This window comes from Erinaceus europaeus, chromosome 7 (genome assembly GCF_950295315.1).
Source record: "Erinaceus europaeus chromosome 7, mEriEur2.1, whole genome shotgun sequence".
Taxonomy (NCBI): Eukaryota; Metazoa; Chordata; class Mammalia; order Eulipotyphla; family Erinaceidae; genus Erinaceus; species Erinaceus europaeus.
The window spans coordinates 16582226-16602802 of record NC_080168.1 but is presented as its reverse complement, the minus strand read 5'-3'; the positions used below and the strand labels follow the sequence as shown (position 1 = coordinate 16602802).

Here is a 20577-nt window from a genome sequence, read left to right as displayed (position 1 = left end):
AGCCAGTCAAGCACACACACTCAGGTTTAAGGCCCTGGTCCCCACCTGTAGGAGAGAAACTTCAAGAGCAGTGAAGCAGGTCTACAGGTATCTACCGTTCTCTCTCCATGTCTATCTAACCCCCCTCTTCTCTCAATTTTTCTCTGTCCTATCAAAAATCAATCAATCAGTAAATAAATGGGAAATGTCTTCCAGGAGCAGTAGGTTTGCCATGAAGACCCTGAGCTATAATGATAACCTTGATAGGGAAAAAAATAGAGAGAGAGATTGAGAAAGCAGAAAGAGTAAAAGAGACCAGAGCAACAAATCTTGCTTCAATGTGGAAGCTGGGCTTGAACCTGGGCTGTGCACATGGCAAGCAGTGCACTATCCCAGTCAGCTATGTCACTGGCCTGCTATGGTTAGCTCATGCTCCTCCATTTGACAGCCCTACCCTTCAAGGCTAAAGCCAGCCACCAGTCAGTCACCTGTGCCCTGCCAGTGACTGAGGACTCCTTTCCTCCCCAAATCTCCTTCCCTGGGAAGATTCTTATTGATCTACAACTACTGTGGCTGGCAGCCTTGCCAGGATTTTTCGTACAAAATCACATCCCACTTCTGACTGCTGCCCCAGAAGCTGGCTGAGACAGCTGTAAGATGCTGGGTTACCTGATGACTGACGTTTGCTTGAACAAAAAAAGTCCTGTTACAGTGGCAGAAACAGTCAGCCTCTGATGTTGGAAAGCAAGCAAAATGGGGGTGGTGGGTGCAAGTTGAAGACATCCTCCCAGCATGGAGAGGCTGGGAATCTGAGGCCTGCAGCTAGGCAGTCCTGCTTGCCCAGTCAGTGCCCCAAAGGGCTAGAAAAGCCAAAGAGACATTTTGGATCCAGACTTTTGGACCTGCCCTTCCACTGCCTGGAACCCCTTCCCCAGACCTTCACTTGATGCCTCCTGCTCTTTTCTCAGACCTCAAGTCATGTGTCACCTTCTCAGAAAGGTGATCCTGTGTGAACCAGCCCCCGTGGTCACCTCACCCCTCCCTAGACCACCATGAACTGTTTTTCTGTCTTGCTTTCTTTTCTTTTCTTTTCTTTTCTTTTCTTTCTTCTTCTTTTTTTTTGCCTCCAGGGTTATCACCGGGGCTCGGTGCCTGCACTCTGAATCCCACTGCTACTGGCAGTCATCTTTTTTCCATAGTTGTTGTTGCTGTTATTATTGTGTTGCTGCTGTTGTTGGATAGGACAGAGAGAAACTGAGAGAGGTGGAGAAGACAGAGAAGGGAGAGAAAGACAGACACCTGCAGATCTGCTTTACCGCTTGTGAATTAATTCCCCTGAAGGTGGGGAGCCAGGGACTCGAACCAGTGTTTTTCTGTCTCATATCTCACTGTTGAAATGACCTTGATGGCTTGTGCCCTGGGGCACCCCCCACACACACACACACACTGGAAGGTAGGCTCCATGAGAACGTGTCTCATGGATGCTCAGCACCATGGTCCAGGGTGCAGGCTCTTGCAGCACAGTACCAGCCCACAGCTCCAGACACACCCATGGCCTGGCCTGAATCCCTCTCTCTACTTCCTGCCACCCTGGACCTGGGTTTCTATCCCCTGCTTGCTCCCCCAAGCTCCCAGACCTTGACACCACTTGTGCCTGCCTGTGGATTAGACATCATTAAACAACTGAATCAGGAACAGTTGGGCCAGGCAGGGGTACACCCAGCAGAGTGTACATGTCACCATACGCAAGGACCCAGGTTCAAGCCCCTGGTTCCCACCTGCAGGGGGGAAAGCTTCCCAGCAGTGAAGCAGTGCTGCAGGTGTCTCTCTTTCTCTCTCCCTATGCCCTCCTACCCTCTTAATTTCTCTCTATCTCTATCAAAATAAATAGACAGAATTGTAGAAAAATAAAAAGAATCAGAGACAGTCCAGGACAGGGGGACTCTGCCCTAGGGCAGTCCCCCTTGGCCCAAGGGACATAGTCGGTATCCATTTTGGCTTCAACTGTGTTGTGGACACTGGGAAGATCACATCCACTCCCTAGGTTCCAGATACTCATCTATGAAATGAGGGTGTCCTCACCTGTCATGAGGTAGTCAGTTGATTATTGCGTAGGCATGGACTCTAATCCGCTTCCTCTGAGTCCCTTTTAAAATGGCTCTGGTCCCTTTTAAAATGGCTCCATTCTCCTGCTATCTCCCCTTCCTTCTCTCATCCCTCCTTCCTTCCCTCTCTTCCTTCCATTTTCTTTCTTTCTCCTTTTCCCTCTTTCTTTCTCCAAAGCACTGCACAACTATAGTTTATGGTGGTACTGGAGATTGAATTTAGGACCTCAGAGTCTCAGGCACTAAAGTCTTTTTGCATGACCATTATATTATCTCCTCTGCCCCAGCTCCTTCTTTCTTAGCACTCTTTGCTCTCTGACCACTGGCTTGACCTCCACCTTTGCTGACAGAATATCAGCTCTCTAAAAGCAAAGAATTCTGTCCTGCTCAATTAGATAGCTCAGTATTTGGAAGGTAGCAGACTGACTGCAATTTGCCTAATGAGGATGAGGGGTGGCACAGTGGTTTAGCACAGGACTTGCATGCCTGAGGCCGCATGCCAGATCCCTGGCACTGTATATGCCGAGCAGAGCAGTGATCTAAGCTCTGTTTTTCATAAGGCAAATAAATGTTTCCTTTTAAAAATATATATCATTTATTAATGGGGGGTAGGAACCAAGGCATCACTCCGGTGCATGTGATACCAGAGATTGAATTCAGGACCCCATACTTTTCTGTTCACTGCTCTGGCCCTGTCTGTGATAACCCTTTCACTTTGCCAAATGAGGGAAGGAAGGAAGAAAGGAAGGAAGGAAGGAAGGAAGGAAGGGAGGAAGGAAGGATGGCAGGCATCTACCCATCCCTGTTCTGCTTCCTGCTGGGTTGTCTGTGGCAGATTCCAAGGACACCTAGTGGTTGAGAGTCCCCAGTAAATTCTGAGAGCTCTTCTAGTAGGAGGTGACCCTGATGAGTCCCTGTGACTATCACTGAAGGACAGGTGACAGTGACATCAACCTCTGAGAGATTCATCCAAGTGCTGAGGCAATCCTGATGCCGGGACTAAGAACAGTTCTGTCTTCTCACAGACGCCAAGGGTCCCACGCACTTGCAGTAGCCCAAAGCTCACCATGCCCCCAAGCCAACACCACTGCAGGCTGGCACCTGCACACACAAGCTCAGTTCCCCCAAGCTGGGCATGGCTGCTCCACTGCTGTGGGCACCCAGGACAGGAGGCCAGTCCCTGGTGCAGCGGTCGCACATGCAGGAGCCCGAAGACCCACCTTCTCTGAGAGGGCTGGCCGATGGGCACAATCTTATCCTCGTAGAATCGCTTCATTGCAAACCGATCTAGAGCCTGGTCTGCACTGGGGAGAGAGAAGAGTGTGTGTCAGTCAGTCAAGGGGGCCGTGTGTCCCCGCAACCCCACTCTCTAGTCCTGCAGACCCACCACCCAGCAACACAGCACTAAGAGCATCCAGGCATCTGTCCATCCATGGGCAGACAGCCTGACAGCCTATCTGAGAGAGAGAGAGAGAGAGAGAATCTAGTACCAGAATCCTTGTGTCATGGGGAGATAGAGGGTGCTACTTAGCCTTTCTCAGCTTACTCATTCTTGCCTGTCAGAAGAGGGGATGACCCCATGACTTGTACACACACATCTATCAGAAGCGTAGCACATGTGAGCATAGGATGTGGCCAGGTGAGGGTTCTTAGTGACATAAGCTACCATATGGCATGATAAAACCTCCAGAGAACATCCTACAAGTCTGCAGAGTGTGGACAGACAGTTGTAAAACAGACGCAGGCCAGATACAATAGCTCACCTATTCTGCCATGCACACAATCCGGGTTCAAGCTCGACCTCCACAGCATGGAAGTTCAGCGCTGTGAAATCTTTCTCCTTCTCTCCCTCTCTCACCCTCCCCCTCTTTCCCTCTCTCTCTGAAAAAGTTAGCCAGGAAGCACACACACTACAGTGTGCAGGAATCCGGGTTCAATCCTCCAGTCCGAAACAGTGCTGAAGGTCTCTGTAATTTCCTTTCTCTCTGTCTCCCCTTCCTTCTTGATTTCTCTGTCTATAAGAAAAATAAATAAATGAAATGAAAGTATTTTTTTAAAAATAATGTTAGGCAGAAGCAGTAAAACCCTGGTGACGACACACATAAATAGTGGGAGAGATAGCATGATGGTTATGTAAACAAAAGACTATACTTTTAGGGATCATTTCTACAGTTTGTTATGCAGACAGCCTCTCATGCCCGAGACCCTGATGCCCCAGGTTCAATTCCCAGAACCACCCAGAACCAGAGTTGAGTGATGCTCCATTTAAAAAAATAAATAAATGGGAGTCAGGCGGTAGCGCAGAGGGTTAAGTGCACGTGACATGAAGCACAAGGACCATCGTGAGGATGCCAGTTCGAGCCTTCAGCTCCCCACCTGCAGGGGAGTCGCTTCACAGGCGGTGAAGCAGGTCTGCAGGTGTCTATCTTTCTCTCCCCTTCTCTGTCTTCCCCTCCTCTCTCCATTTCTCTCTGTCCTAGCTAATAATGACGACATCAATAACAACAACAATGAAAAACAACAAGGGCAACAAAAGGGAAAATAAATATTAAAAAATAAAAATAAAAAAATAATTTAAAAAATAAATTAAATAAATAAATAAAAATAAAGATGGATCCCACAGTGCCTTGATCCTGGCTCTTCAACGATCCTCACAAGTGGAAGTGGGTCCTGCTGGTCAGAGGCAGGGCAGGCAAGGTTGAGGGTAACTTCTAGAGGGTTCCACCAGACCTAGGTCTGACTCCCCTCCCCCTCACATCATCCTGTCTGGGAAAGGACAGTGTCCACAAGAAATTGGCTGGTTCGGGTGTCTGTGATGGAGCCTGCCACCGGAGGGCTCCCTAGTAGATGGATGGGGTCTCCTCTCTCTTGCCCTCAGTACACAGTCCTGCTTCCAGTGGGCAGTGAAAGGGGGTCTCTATTGTCAATATTCAGAGAAGGGGAGGCTTTGAGGGGCACTTACCTGGCAGAAATATTGCTGTAGTGCATATAGGCTGCAATGACAACGCCTATCCTGCCTCGGTTTCCCTGGAAAAGCCCCAAACAGAAAATAAGATATATATATGTTTATTGAGGGGTTTAATGATTTACAGTGCAATCACTGAAAAATGCATACAATTTCATTATGTAATATGTCCCCCAAAGATTTCTTCTTACCTGGGGTCTGGCAGTGGTGCACTGGGTTAAGTGCACATAGTACTAAGTGCAAGGACCCACACAAGGATCCCGGTTGGAGCCTCCAGCTCCCCACCTGCAGGGTGGATGCTTTACAAGCAGTGAAGCAGGTCTACAGGTATTTTTCTCTCTCCCTCTCTGTCTTCCCCCTCCTCTCTCAATTTCTGTCCTATCTAAAAAATCGGGAAAAAACAAATAGGTCACAGGAGCAGTGAATTTGTAGTGCAGGCATCGAGCCCCAGTGATAAACCTGGAGGCAAAAAAAAAAAAAAAAACTTCTTACCCTCCCTCCCCTGAATCCTTTGCTTTAGAAATGCAATAAAGATTTTATTTCTAAGCCGACCAACTGCCGGCACACGCACAAAGCCTTGGAGAAAAGCAGGAAGGGGCTGGAGAGGGGAAGGGAGGAGGCTGGCAAGGGCTTGGTGATCCCGCCAAAAGAATCCAGCCTCACTTGGGAAGAACAGACTTACACACTCACACAGTGGGAAGCCTCCACAGCAGGATGAGCCAAAAGAACACGCACACACACGCACTTGAGCACATGCGCGCAAGCGCACACAAGCACGTGCACATATGTGCACACGCACAGCCCGCCCCGCTCTAACCTTGTTGTGGAGGACGACGACATTGTGGGGGTCAGCGTTGAGCCACGTGTCCATAGCTTTGCAGACACTGCAGATTTTCTCCAGGGCAGGGGTGTGCAGGTCAGGCCAGCCAAACTCCAGTACCTGCCACCGAACCCCGAGTGAGGTTGTGGCCGAGAAGACCCTCCAGGAAGGGGGAGGGTGTGGGAGCAGAGGCTGCTGGCTTGACCAGGACCCCTTGGCTCTACCCTGGACTCCCTGTGGGGTCTCAGAAAGTGGCAACCTTCTCCCACCTCAAGCTGCAAGCTGGCAGTGAGGACCCCAAGGCCCCTTCCATAGAATTCTGGCCTCAAAATGGGCTGGGGTCCCAGACAGGGCCCAAGATGCCCCCCCACGCCCCACAGGCACCCCTGAGGCCTGATTCAGGGCAGGTGCCAATTAGCCCAGTGGGAATTCTCCATTTGCCAGCACAGCACTGTGATTTTTAACAGGCCTTCCTAACGGCCTCAGAACTTCCTCCCAAGATTCTGACAAGGGGACCTCCGGGAGAAAGTGTCCCCTCCCCAGGGCTCTCAGCTCACCTTGGCATGCAGCTTCGTGATGTCGGGTCTTCGCTCAGAGAGGTTGAAAAGCTGGGAGGAAAAGGAGAGATAATAAGTAATCCCCCTCCTCTTTTTCTTTCTCTCCCAGTGGGGGTTCTCCCCAGACATGGGCACAGTGGGGTCCCATCAGCCACACACAGGCCAATAAGTCAACTGCAGACCATCTGGATATGTAAGTGACAGATGGACAGAGAGATAAGTCGATAGGGAAGTAAGTAGATGATAAATGGATAGACAGAAGATAGACAAAGATAGATTATAGATAGATAGATAGATAGATAGATGAATAGACGATAGACAGACTGAATGAATGAGTAGTGTGTTCACACTCAGCCATTTTCCTCAATGAATGGACATCTGGACACAGACAAGAAAGGCAGAGAACCTGAGTGGGACCCACACCCCCCCCTAGAGAACCTCTGCCCACACCAGGGAGGTAACCAATGTGTTTACTGGCTGAAAGTATTTGGCATCTCTGCATTGCACACCACATGTGAGCCCCAGACCCTCACCCCCCAAACACATGGCCTCACACTGGATAGATGTCTCCATGGGCCCCCAAGATGCTGTGCACCCCTCTACCAGCAGATGCCCTGTGACACCTAACCCCATCCCCTGGGAACCCCTTTTCTCAGGGACTCCCCATTTCCTCACTCCCTGGGAAACTCAAAGACCACTGTGCTGTGTCTTTGGAACCTCCTCCTGCAGAATGGGGTGGAGGATGTCAGCAAGGATGGAGGGGCACTGATTGAGCAGAGATCCCCAGAACCCTGGTGTCCTGAATCAGGAAGGAGCCCAGATGGCTTCTTGTCCCCTTTGGCATCTCATGAGGGGACATACTTTATTCTTCTACACCCAGCTGCCACCTGCCCACCGTGCAGAGGACTCCATAACCACCTGCAGGCTGCATTCTCTAATGCTAAGAGGCAGGTAGTGCTACTAGACCCATATGACAGACAGGAAAACTGAGGCTTAGTGGGGCTGAGTAGCCAAGGTCAGACAGGAGGAGCAGAGTCAGCTTTTGACCCCCAGACTTTTAACTTTTAAAGCCTGGCACAGCTGATGGCCCTACGGGGGACTGAACAGTGCTCCCACGAGGAGTCACATTCATCCAGAACTTTGGAGAATGACTTTATTTGGAAACGGCTCTTCGGCTGATGTAAGCCGTGAAGGATCCGGGATGAGATCATCCTGGGTTTCCCGGTGGTGTTAAACCCAGTGGCCACAGTCCTTATAAGTAGAGGGGTGAGAACACAGAGGGGCACGGGAGAGAGGGCGGGTCACGTGAGGATTGCTTGGCCTGCAGCCAAGGGTCACCAAGGATTGCCAGGAGCCACCAGAAGCCAGGATGGGATCATCAGGACCCTGCCCTTCAGGATTCAGAGGGACCATGGCTTTACTAGCACCTGGATTTGAACTCCCGGCTTCCAGAACCAGGCGACAGGCTGATGCTGTGGGACTGAGCCGCCCAGCTTATGGAAACTGGTCACAACAGCCCTGGGGACTGGCATCCTGCACCTTACCTCTGAGCAAACTTCTCAGGGCATCAGTGTACCTTCTCCCTCAAGGGTGCAGTCTGGTCTGAGGCTCCAGCCTGTATGTACCTCCATGTAGGGGACCCTGGCCCCCCTCTTCAGCCAGGACAGATCCTCCCCCCCTTCACCCCCACTGCCCAGGGACATTGGAGGAAGCCCCACAATTAGGTTACTCCTATGCCATCAACTCAAGGTCCCTTAGGTCACAACTCCTAGTCGGGCCAATTTCTGATCCTGTGACCTGCGGTCAATGGACCACCAGGCTGGGGTCTAGATAGAGCTGCTTCTAGCACTGTCATGAAGGTTAGAGTCATGGTAAGTAATTACAATGGAGCCTAGCAGGACTGGGTAGTGGTGCACCTGGTTGAGCGCACACATTACAGTACACAGGACCCAGGTTCAAGCCCCCAGTCTCCACCGGCAGGGGGAAAGCTTCACAAGTGGTAAAGTAGGGCTGCAGGTGTCTCTCTGTCTCTCTGTTTCCCCTACCCTCTCAATTTCTGCTGTTATCCAAAATAAATAATATTTTTTAAATGGAGCCTGGCCAGATTCATGATAAGCATAAACTCTTCTGCTCACACATACATACATGCACACACACCTGTGAACACACATGCACACACACTTTCTGCTTCTAGCTGTTGACTTCAAACTGCAGATATTCTCAGAGGTTGGGCTGGCGTGTTCACGAGATGCCCAGAGTTGAAGGGGGGAAGGAAGAAGAGGCTGGGAGGAGGAGGAAGAGGAGGAGACAAAGAGCTGACACAGATGAAGGGGCAGTGACTCCAGCAGTGAGGAGGCAGCCAGCGGGAAGGGCAGGAGGCCCCCCGTCCTCACCAGGTAGCTGCCTCCGTGTTTGGATGAGAGCATCTGGGCCACCTGGCGGAGGTTGCTGCGGAAGGTGTCCTCATTGGCGGAGCTGGAAAAGGACACCGCGATGATCCGCTCAGTGACGTACACCAGGTCCAGCTCGCAGCTGTCCTCCACAGGCGGGCTCACACTCATCTTTCTGGGGGAGACAGTAGGCAGAGAGGGGGGTTCCAGGTCAGAACTTAGCCCCCAATAAGGCGAGGTTCAGAAAGCTGTAACCCATGAGGGCCCTGGAGTCCACCCAGTGGCGTGGCTGCTTTGTGACTCGGAGCCAAAGTCCAGGCTCCCCTGGCCAGGCCTGCTGTGGTCAGCAGGGCCCTGGGGGCCTGTGGAGGGCAGAGCCAGCCAGGCAGGGCTGCCAAGGACTTGGGCTGCTTTGGAACCAGATGAAGAAGTGGCTAATTGCAAGTGTCCATCAGCCCTGCAGACTCTGCCTTCACCCTGTGCTCCAGTTGCCCAGTCTTGTGAGAAGTTTCCAGAACGATCCCAGGATGCTCCAGAAGAGGAAGGAGAGTGAACTGGGTGCCATCCAACCTCCCCAGTGCCCTGCTTACCTGGCTCCCCCATGCTGTGGAGGGGGCAGAAATACTAGGGCAGCATCGGGGCTCAGCAAAAGCTCACAAGGCTTCCAGGGAAGCCTGACCACAGGGCACATTCCAGTCCCCCCACCCCCGAAGCTGCCTCCTGCCCTCTGTTCCCTGGCTCTCTCCCCAGCGCATACAGCACCCAGCACCAGCCAGAGCTGCTTCTTGGCAGTGGCTACACCAGTTTCTAAGGATCCAGGGAACAGAGGCATCCTAGTGCCAGCTGCACCCCTGTGAAAGCCCCCCAGAACTGAGCACTAGGGGAATGTAACAGGAAGGAAGGGGTTCATGTCTCTCCACTCAGCTTTCCTGCTACGAGCCTCCAGGATGCCCAAGGGTAAATGGGTCTCCAAGACCCACCTGTAACTTCTGGAAGCATCTCACGCCTTCCCCAGCCCACAACTTTTTAATTTTATTGCCACCAGGGTCACCTGGTGACCCTGGTGGCAATCCACCAGGGAATCCACCAACCCCAGTGGCCATTTTTTCCTTTTTTTCTTCCTTCTATTTTTGATTTCATAGGAGAGAGAGGGAGAGAGACTCCTGAAGACCTGCTTCACTCCTCTTGAAGCATCGCACCTGAAGGTGGGGAGCAGGGTCCTTGCATAAGAAGATGGAAGAAGCCAACGGTGAGACACAGCCTCTCCTTGGGGACAGTGACAGAGGCCATTGGCACAGGGGTCAACTGCCCATAAGGAGCCCAGTTTGAACTTGGCTGCTGGGTAGGGAGTAGACTCCTGAGCCTAAGAATGGCAGCCTCTGGGTTTGGGGTGCACCCCAGGATAGCTGCAAGGATGAGCCTAGATGATGACACATATATGCACCCCTGAGAAAAGAGACATAAAACTAGGGAACACAGCTGGGGAGACAGCATAATGGTCAAGCAAAAGACTTTCATGTCTGAGGCTCTAAGGTTCAAAGTTCAATCCCTAGCACTACCTTAAGCCAAAGCTGAGCAGTGCTCTGGGCTCTATCTCTTAAAATAAAAATTAGTTAATTAAAAAAAAAATCAGAGGACACTGGATAACTGGGTGTATCCCCATCCCCCTTCTCTCCAAAGACCCTCTTTCTCCTGGCTCCAAGGAAAAGACTGTAGGGGAGCTGGGGAGCTAGAAAAACTGTTCTGTAAAATATTTTTATGCCTGAGGCTCCAAGGTTTCAGGTTCAAGCCCTAGCACCATTATAAACCAGAACTAAGTAGTGCTCTGCTTAAAAAAAAAAAAAAAAAAAACAGTTTTCTAAACCTTGCCAGCTGGACATCCATCTTCCTAGACTTTCTCTGTGTGTGGGAGGAGTAGAGAGATGGGACAGTGAGTCAGAGGTGGCCTATCCTCCTCTCTGCCCTGCCCTGCCCTGCCCTGCCCTGCCCATCCTTAGTCTGGTTCCCAGGGAAGATAAGAAGATAGGATAGCACCACCTGCTGGACATATATGGCACTGCACCCTTCCCAAGGTGGGGCTCAGATTAGGGGATGCTCTAAAATGGCCCCCCCTGGGGTCTCGGTGCAGCTGATAGCCAAACCCCAACCTGCCAGACATTCCAGCTGCACCCAAGAGTCTCCAAGGGGGCACCATCTCCCCAAGAGGAGTGTTAAAGGAGCACAGTTCCTGCACCTACCTGACCTGGTTTGGAATGCAAACCAGGGCTGCCCCTTGGTGGACACAGGACCTCTGACCTTTAACCTCATGGCTTTGAGACCTAGTCACTCCACCTGCCCAGTGTGAGTAAGACCCTTACTATGTACTGTTGCTGCAAAGCCCCAGATGATGGCATGTAGAGAATAAAGAGCCCAACTCAAATTAGAATCCACATGTGCCCGTTGGGGGGGGGGGGGTCTGCCTGCTCCCTGAAGCTTCTGTGATCCCCAAGAGGATCTCTGACTGAATGGGACTTGACCCAAGCACCCATGGTAACACATTGCCAACCCTACCCCCACCCCATGGACCAGGCTTACCTGATGGACTGGGGCTGAGGCTGGACAGCCGGGCTGACTCTGACAGGGGCCTGGAGACAAGGGGAGAGGCAGTGTTATGGGGGAGGCAGCGTGGGAGTGTCCATGGGAGCAGCTGAGTGGAAGACGCTCTGCTCCTTTCTCTGCTGGTGCTCCAGCCCGGATCCCCTAACACCCCAGTACTCCGTGACCTGGAGCCAAAAACCATCATGCCAGTTCCACATGAGTTGGTGCCAACTTTAGAGGGGCAGCCCTGCTTTCCCCAGAAGGGAGAACCCCACAAATGCTAAGAAACACACATTCTGAGCTGGAGCTCTGACACAGAACCCACACTCAATAAACAGCCAAACAGGCACATGTTCTTTCTGTTGCCCTGGAACAATGCAATTGTAACCCCAAGTTGGCATGAACGGGGGCCTCTAGAGGGAGGAGGGGAGTGGCACCCTTCTGTCCAGCTCTGAGTCTCTCCCCTCCAACACCTCTCTCTCTCTCTCTCTTTTCTCTGGAAGCAGTTCCACCACAAATTTTGAGACCAGCCAGGCACAGTGAGAACCAACCAACCAACAGAAACAGCAGCAGGTGGAGACTGTGCCCCCTGGGGGTTGGTGAAATCACTTACTTGGATAGTGCGATGCTTTGCCATGTACTTGACCCAGGTTTGAACCTGTGGGGCCTCAGTGCATTGAAGGAAGCGTCAGTGCTACAGTCAATCAGTCATTCTCTTTCTCTCCTCTCCCTCTCTCTCTCTCTCTCTCTCCTTCCCTGCCCTTCTCTGTCTTTATCTAAGAAAGAAGGAGAAGGAGGAGAGAAAAACGGAGGAGAAGCATCAGAAGAAGGAAGAGGAGGTAGGAGAGAAGGAGGGGAATAGGAGAAAAAGAAGAAAAGGAGAGTGAGGATGAAGAGGAAGATGAAGAAGAGGAGAAGGAAAGGAAGAAGAGGAAGGAGGAGAGAGGGAGGAGAAGGTGGAGGAAGGAATAAGGAGAAGACGAGGAGAAAGAAGAAAAAGAATTGTGTCCCCAGAGCTGCATCTCTTCTTGGGACAGACTTCTGTCTGTTCACCCCCCACATCTGCCCAATTCCAGGTTGTCCATTTGGACAAAAATCAGGTGATGGGCCCACAGTGTCACACACTCGCACGTGCGCGTGCACACACACGCACACACGCACACACGTACACGCGCACGCGCACGCGCACACGCACACACACACGCACACGCGCACACGCACAGCTGAGGGCAGCAGGAAGGGGACAGTGACAGAAGCACAGCTTCCAGGACATCGTGCTGGGCAGCCCTGCTGCACTGGACAATCTGAGCCTTGCGACACTCAGATAAGAGACAGGGGACATGAGGAGGAGCCTGGCCCCCGGGCACCACCATTATTACACCTGGTGCAACTCAAAGTGCAGCAAATGGCACAAGCAGACATCCATCCACCTTGACAAGATCAGGGTGTCATCCCTTCAGCCACCTCATACCATGCAGGAGCAGGACCCCAACTTCTGCGTCTCTAGGCTGAGGGGGAAGAAGCTGGGGGCTCTGGGTCCCAGGCAGCTGCTAGGCACCTCCATGTCTCCCAGCTTTTCCCCACCTCCAGGCAACCACCTGGAGGGGACCAAACACTCTGTCCACAAAAGGAGAAACTGAGGACTCACCCCAAAGTCCTGATGAGCAGCAGGATTCACCTTTTGGCTTCTGACTTGAGTGCTGGTACCCCAAGAAGAAGAGGCCCCCTCAGCCTTCACCAGACCCAGGGGTGAGGTCTGTGGAGTGGGTGGATGGAACCCCGCTGAAGGGGCAGCAATACATCCAAGCGCCGCCCCCCCCCCACGCCAGGCTGGGCTGCCCCCCCAACTTCAAGCAGCACAGCCTCAGCCCACACAGTGCCGGGAGGGAGGGAACCAGCCCAGCCTGGCCGTTGGGTGAGAGGAAGGTTTCTGTCTCAGACTCTCCCCGGCCACCCCAGGTCCTGGGTTTGCATGAGTCAGGCGTGGGGGGTGGGTGGCGGGTAGAGGGAGGGCAGGGAGGGGTTGTTTGGCTGTTTGGTTCTCAGGCCCCAACCCAGGCTGATCCAAAATGACCGGGGCGGGTGGAGGAACGCAGAAACCCAACACTCCATCTGTCTCCCGCTGGCCCATGGCTGATGAGGAGGCACTGAATCTCCCCAGGCCCAGGATCGGGGCTCTGGGTCCCAGGGGCGCCCTGCTATAAATACCCACCCCTCCCAGCACAGCATCTGTTGCTTCTCTGTGTTCACCTCAAAAGCCACTGCTGCTGCTCTTGACAACTAGAGGCCCCAACCAGACCTGAGGCTCCAGGCAGCCAGGGGATACTGCGGAGGGCTGGGCCAGGGGACCTGGGGTTCAAGGGAGGCCAGGATGCCTTCTCTCCATTCCCCCAACTCCCTACCCCCCACATTACAACACTCACTCCACATTCCTCAGCTCCCCACCCCAAAAGAGCCAGGGAAGATAAATAAAAACTTGGCCCCAGCAGAGTCTGGCCAGGTCACTTCCAGAGGTGACAAAACAAAGTCCAAGCCCGGTGGACTCCACCAAGCAAGCCAGGGACAAGGAGTCTGGGGATGGGGCCTGGCGGGGACACTGTCCAAGATGATGACCCCAGAGCAGAGGATGGTGATGGGCAGCTGGACACAGTCAGTCATCCCCAGATGAATCACAGGGCTGCCCTGTCACTGACAGGGGGCTTCCTGTTTTCTGCACAGTCCAGGGGCACGTGACACCCACTGGCAGAAAGCAGATGTGCACGAGTGACACTTCTGAATGGACACCAGGCTGCAGGGAGATGGCAGAGACTCACACATGGGCCAGGGAGGGGACATGGTGGCACACAAAAACTGGGCCCTAGGAAACAAAGGTGACAACACCCCAGAGGCCTGATGCCATGGCTATTTCACAGGAGGACTTGAAGGAAGAGGGGGAGGAGGAGGGGGAAGAAAAGGAGGAGAAAGAGGAAAAGGAGGAAGAGGAGGAAGAGGAGGAAGTAGAGGTGAAAGAGGAGGAGGGGAAAGAGGGGGAAGGGGAAGAGGAAGAGGAGGAGGAGGAAGAAGAGGAAGAGCACCATCCCATGGTCACACTCATCCCCTCATTCAAGAAGCTTCATGAGTGTGGAGACCAGAAGAGGCAAAGTCCCTGGTCTCAGTGAGCTGCTTATTCTGTTCTATGATGGCAGACAGCCACTCAGCAGCAGAGACCCTCACTGACTAGGCTCCCAGCACAGCCCCTTGTGAATAACCCCCTGCACCGCGTGATCTGCCTGCCCCATGCAGAGCTGCCAGCAGAGGGCTCCACAGAGCACCCGAGAGATGATTTCACCAAGGAAAGCCAGCCCCAGCTCCACCTCTGACCTTCATTGCTCTCAAGATCCCAGACTCGCAGGGCTCTGAAATTCCTTCTAGTCCCTCCTGAGACTCTGGTGCTCAATAATACTTTTGTTGTTGTTGCTGTTTTCTAGATCTTCTTTTTTTCTTTGAATGTTTATTTATTTTTATTCAATGGGACAGAGAGAAATTGAGAGCAGGAAGGGAGAAAGAGAGAGAGACATCTGCAGATCTGCTTCATCAACTCGTGAAGCTTCTTCCTTTGCAGGTGGAGACTATGGGGGCTCGAACCCAGGTCCTTGCACATGGTAACTTGTGCAATTAACCAGATGTGCCACCACCCAGTCTCTAAGAATAGAAGTTTTGATCCAAATCTCTGGGCACCCTTGTTGGCTCTCTTTTCGGTTGCAAGGCCTCCTTGGAAGGAAATCCTGTGGCCTTCCATACACCATCACTCCTCTGGCCAGGGGTAGTTCTGCTGGGTATCAGGCTGCATCTGTCCTTCCTCCTGCACAGATGCTCCTCCCAGCTGGTGGCCCAAGGTGGTGGTCCTCAGCTCCTTGATTCAGCCTATCTCTGCCAGCAGCTGGGAGCTGGGAGGCCAGGCCTGGGGTGGGTGGGCTAGGCTGGAAGCTGGGACTGTGGTGGGCAGGGCCCTGCCTTCCTCTGAGGTCCACAGACTAAATACCGCAGCTCTGGACCAAAAGAAAGCCATTTCCTGAGTCCCATGCCCCAGGAGACAGAATCAGGAGGAGGAGGTTTGGAAAGCAGACACAGAGGATGTGTGTGAGGCAGATGTCAAGGGCCCATCCCAATTCTTCTGGCTTCTCTGGGCAGGGAGGTGAGGGAGGCAGGGGCTGTGGCCACCCCCATTCCACACACACACACCAGCCCCCTGCAGACACACCCCTTCCTCTCCCCTTCCTGCCCAGCACCCTGGATTTTTCCAAAACAAAGTACGACATAGCACAGAGCCTCCGGCAGCCCAAGGAAACAGCCATTCCTGCCTGAGAGGCTAGGCCTGGGGCCAAGGCAGGAGAAGGGCTCAACAAATAGGCACAGCGTCAGGGCCACAGAGCAAGGGCAGACCCAGGGCTTTGAGAAAACTGCCCCATTCCTGGGCAGGGAATGGATACCACAGCCCCAGGGTCTCCCAACCCCAGGACCGGCATCAAGATCCAGCTCACTCTCTTAGCTTTCCAGATCCCCCTTTGTAGTGCATGGACCCTTCTAGAATAGGCTCACTCTCTTAGCTTTCCAGACACTCCTTCGACTAGACTAAAAGCAGACAAGACAGCCTGGTCCCCTGCCTGTGATGTGACACACAGAGACACACACACCCATCCCAGAGTAAGAAAAGTTCTTCCAAAACAACTTCCAGCCCCAACGGAAGAGAGAGTGAAGTAGGTCTGCAGGTGTCTCCCCCTCTGCTCTTAATCACTCTCTGTCCTATGAAATAAAAATAGAAAGAAAAAAAGGAGGGGAATGGCCACCGGATGCAGTGGTTTATAGTCCCAGCACCGAAGCCCAGTGATAACCCTGGTGGCAAGAAAAAGAGACATAGAAGAGAGAAGAGAAGAGAAAAGAGGAGGAGGAGAGGGGAGGGGGAGGCCAGCAAGATAACTCTGCTGGGTAGTGTATCTGACTTGTCATAGCAAGACCCAGGTTTAAGCCTGGCTGCCACCACCTTAGGGAAAGCTTTGGTGTCTTTCTTCTATTTCTGAGAAAAAAAAAGTCAACACAGAGCAGTGAAGCTCCAATGATGATAAAATGAAGAGAAGCAGATGGAGGAAGAGAAGGAGGAGAAGGAAGAAGAGGAAGAACAAGAGGAGGAAGAAGAAGAAATAAACAAACCAAAAAAAAAAAAAAAACAAATGATAGCTCAAACAAGGCAGGATGGTGCTCTGGTCTCTCTCACAATAAATAAATATCAATACATATATCAAGAGTCACCATGTAAAAGTCGGTGACAGTAAGCGTGGTTAGTGTTTACTGAACACCTATTATACGCTTTGTGAGCAGTGAACCAACTATGCCTTCCAGCAGGTACACACAGGTCACTGGGTGCACCCCAGAAACACCGCAGACTCAGCAGGGTCCCCTCCCAGCATGTGCTCCTGCCCCCAGAACCCACATACCTTGACCAGAGCTTTGCCCACTAACTTGAGAGGCATGCTGCCGCTCCTCCTGGGAGGGGACCCCAAGTGACCTCAGGATGCCTGTGTGCAAGGCTGCCCAGGGCAATGTGGCCACAGAAGCTGACTCCTGCTGGCTCCCCCAGCACCTCCCTCGGGAGGGGCCCCCCACAGTGGGTCAGGCAGCTGTCAGATGATAGGGCCTCATGCCATCAACAGCTCCCCTGTGCCAACCGCCAAAACCACTCCCTGTTCCTCTGCAGATGGGGCGGGCGGTGAGGATGGAGGGGCCAGGGCAGGGAAGGAGGAGAGAGGCCCAGCTCCAGCCCTGCGGCGAGTGGGCAGTGTGGGGACAGGCAGCCACAAGAGCCCTGCCCAGGGAAAGGCCACCTCTCTGCTCCCCCTCACTTGCAGAACTAGCCCCCAACACTGTGAGGTGCAGCCAACTGGTCAGTCCCCAGCTTCTCCCAGAACCAGGGCCAGTCAGGTCACAGCAGGTCAGCCCTTCCCAGAGACCTCTCTGCAAAGCTGCAGAGCCTGTGTGTGGTTCTTCAAGGTCTAAGATACCCCGCCTAGGGTCCCCTCTGTGATTTGTTCATGGCCCTAACCCTTATCGTGGGCTTGCTCCCCACCTGCCAGACCTCACAGGGAGAACAGGTTGCCACCTCCTCCTACCGCCCTCCCAGAGGAGCTCCGGACCCAGAGAGCTGGAGGCCCAGGGAAAGACAAATGGGACCCCCGATGTGGACAGATGGCAGGAGAGGAGTCCCCACTAACAAGGCAGGTTATAGGCCTCATCCACCTCCCTGCTATGCCCCACCCCCTGGGGCACCAAGAGGGCTGGACACACTCTCCTCCACTCACCTCTTCCTCCAGGTTTCTCCGTGTGTTTCTACCCTGGAAGGCTTCTTCTTCCTTGAAGGGGTGAGAAAAGGCTGTCAGAAAGGGTGTAGGAGGCACAAGGGGTTCATCTGCAGGGTTGGGGGTGGAGGGGGGTTAGAGCTTGGGAGGGAACTTGGCTGTCTCTAGAACACCTCATTGTTCACTAGCATCATACTCGGAGCCAGTCAGACCTCCCTCCCCTTGTGTCTCACAACCATTCCCATTCTGCAGGCCAGGAAACCACAGTGGGGGAGGAGACAGCTCAGTGTCAGAGCAGCAACTTGTATGCCTGAAGCCCCAGAGGCTACAGGTTCAGTCCCTGGCACCACCTTCCAGAGCTGAGCAATGCTCTGGCCCTCTCTCCCCTTCAAATCAATCAATCAATAATACACATTCAGAGAGAGACAGGAAGGGAGACCACAGTGCCAGAGGGTCCCCCAGTGCCTTGGTATCTCCCATATAGTGCAGGGGCTCAAACCTGAGCCACACACACGGCAATGTATGCATTTCACCTGGTGAACTATCTCTCTGTCTCCCTTCCCCATTTATTTTTCCACCAGAGCACTGCTAAGCTTTAGCTTATGGTGGTGCTGAGGATTGAACCTGGGACCTTGGAGTCTCAAGCATGAAAGTCTTTCACATAGGGGCCAGGCAGTGGTGCACCCAGTTGAGCACACAAGTTACCATGAGTAAGGACCTGGGTTCAAGCTCCTGTCCCCACCTTCAGAAGAGGGAGCTTCATGAGTGGTGAAGCAGTGCACCAGGTGTCTCTCTGTCTCTCCTTCTCTCTCTTGCACAACTTCTCTCTGCTTCTATCATCATAATAAATTTTTAAGAGCAGTCAGGTGGTGGTGCACCTGGTAGAGGGCACACATTACAATGCACAAGGACCTGGGTTCAAGCCTCCAGTCCTCACCTGCAGGAGAGGAACTTCACAAATGGTAAAGCAGTGATGCAGGTCTCTCTCTCTCTCTCTCTCCCTCCCTCCCTCCCTCCTCTCCCCTCCTTCCCTCCCAAATGCCCCCTTCCTCTCAATTTCTCTCCATCTGTAGTAAAAATAAAAACATAAAAATAAATACTTTTAATTTTTTTTTAAAAAAAGAAAGTCATTCATATGATACTATCTCCCCAACCCCCAATAAATAAATCTATAAAAAATAAGAAAGGGGGGCCAGGCAGTAGTGCACTGGGTTAAGCACACATGGTGCAAAGCACAAGGACCGGTGTAAGAATCCAGGTTCGGGCCCTTGACTCCCCACCTGCAGGGGGGTCACTTCACAAGTGGTGAAGCAGGTCTACAGGTGTCTATCTTTCTCTCCTCATTTCTGTCTTCCCCATCTCTCTCAATTTCTCTCTGTCCTGTCCATTAACAGTAACAACAAGGACAACAAAAATGAGAAAAATGGCTTCCAGGAGCAGTGGATTAGTAGTGCAGGCACCAGGCCCCAGCAATAACCCTGGAAGCAAATAATAATAATAACAATAACAATAAATAAGAAAAGGATGAAAACCAAGACACAGAATCCTGAATTTGCTTATGGTCACACAATAAGGACTTTGGAAGAATTTGGATTTGAACCTAAGTCCTCCAAGGCTTCCACCTTGCTGGAAGCCTCAATTACACCAAGACAGGGAGATCCCACTTTCTTTGCTCCTTCTCCAGGCAGCCCACAGGAAACTATGTGTCTGTCTGCTAAGTCTGCAAGTGCTGCTTTGCCAGCTGTGTGGCTCCTCACACTCAGCATCTCAGCACTGGCTGCTCCCCCGCCCCCATCCCCTCCAGCTGCCTGCTTCCCTAGAACCCACTTCCCAACCACAGGGATCCCATGTCATCCCCATGCCCCTGCTTCCCCAAATCCACCCCAGGGGGGAGTCCCCAAACACATCTGCTCCCTTTCTCCCTGACTGGGCCACTCACCGTGTCCACTACATTCTTCTGGGTGCTGTCGGTGTTGATGGGCTGTTGACAGAGGGAGAGGATAGGGTGAGGTCTCAGGACTGACACCCCCATCTCAGTTCTGCCCAGGACTGGCAACCAAGACAGGCAGAAGAGACAGATCACAGCCCAAGACGCATCTTGGTCCCAAGAAACATCCAGCAGAACAAACCCTGCCAAGTCCTCTGACTCAGAATGTCACTGCCCCCCCCCAAAGGAGAACAGACACCAAGTCAGAGCTCCTCCAGTGGCCAGTGACGGCCTGGGAGGCAGTGCAGTGGGAAGTGTGCCAGGCATGCAGGTGTGAGGTCCCTGGTTTGATCCCAGCATCCCCTGTGCAAGAATGATGCTCTGTTCTCCCCCCACTTCTCGTTAATAAATAAAATCACACTGGGGAGACAGCATAGTGGTTCTGCAAAAGACTCTCATGCCTGAGGCTCCAAGGCCCCAGGTTCAATTCTAGTACCACTATAAGCCAGAGCTGAGCAGAACTCTGACTGTGTGTGTGTGTGTGTGTGTGTGTGTGTGTGTGTGTGTGTGTGTGTGTGTGTGTGTTAAAATAAATAAAATCTTTAAGATAAAAAAAGTTTTGGGGGTCGGGCAGTGGCGCAGTGGGTTAAGCGCATGTGGCGCAATGCGCAGGGACCGGCGTAAGGATCCCGGTTCGAGCCCCCGGCTCCCCACCTGCAGGGGAATCGCTTCACAGGCGGTGAAGCAGGTCTGCAGGTATCTATCTTTCTCTCCCCCTCTCTCTGTCTTCCCCTCCTCTCTCCATTTCTCTCTGTCCTATCCAACAACAAAGCAACGTCAACAATGGCAATAATAACCGCAACGAGGCTGCAACAACTAGGGCAACAAAAGGGGAAAAATGGCCTCCAGGAGCGGTGGATTCATGGTG

At 52.6% G+C, this 20577-nt stretch overlaps 1 protein-coding gene across 23 annotated transcripts in view; it reads right to left on the bottom strand.

Moving 5' to 3' along the window:
* TNS1 (tensin 1) overlaps positions 1-20577 on the bottom strand; it is a 254731-nt gene that overhangs the window by 91859 nt on the left and 142295 nt on the right. For 16 of the 23 annotated variants that reach the window (XR_009550639.1, XM_060193921.1, XM_060193936.1 and 13 more), the window contains 9 exons: positions 19662-19703; positions 17726-17776; positions 13042-13149; positions 11391-11440; positions 8820-8991; positions 6427-6477; positions 5867-5989; positions 5047-5111; positions 3305-3388 (listed from right to left, as the gene is read on the bottom strand). Coding sequence is in view for 22 of the 23 variants with exons in the window: in XM_060193921.1 (XP_060049904.1) it covers positions 3305-3388; positions 5047-5111; positions 5867-5989; positions 6427-6477; positions 8820-8987 (491 nt within the window). In the remaining variant the exon portion in view is untranslated. Of the gene's footprint in view, positions 1-3304; positions 3389-5046; positions 5112-5866; positions 5990-6426; positions 6478-8819; positions 8992-11390; positions 11441-13041; positions 13150-16864; positions 16932-17725; positions 17777-19661; positions 19704-20577 lie in introns of those variants that run through there. The other 7 variants (XM_060193925.1, XM_060193935.1, XM_060193928.1 and 4 more) reach the window with 4 other exon arrangements.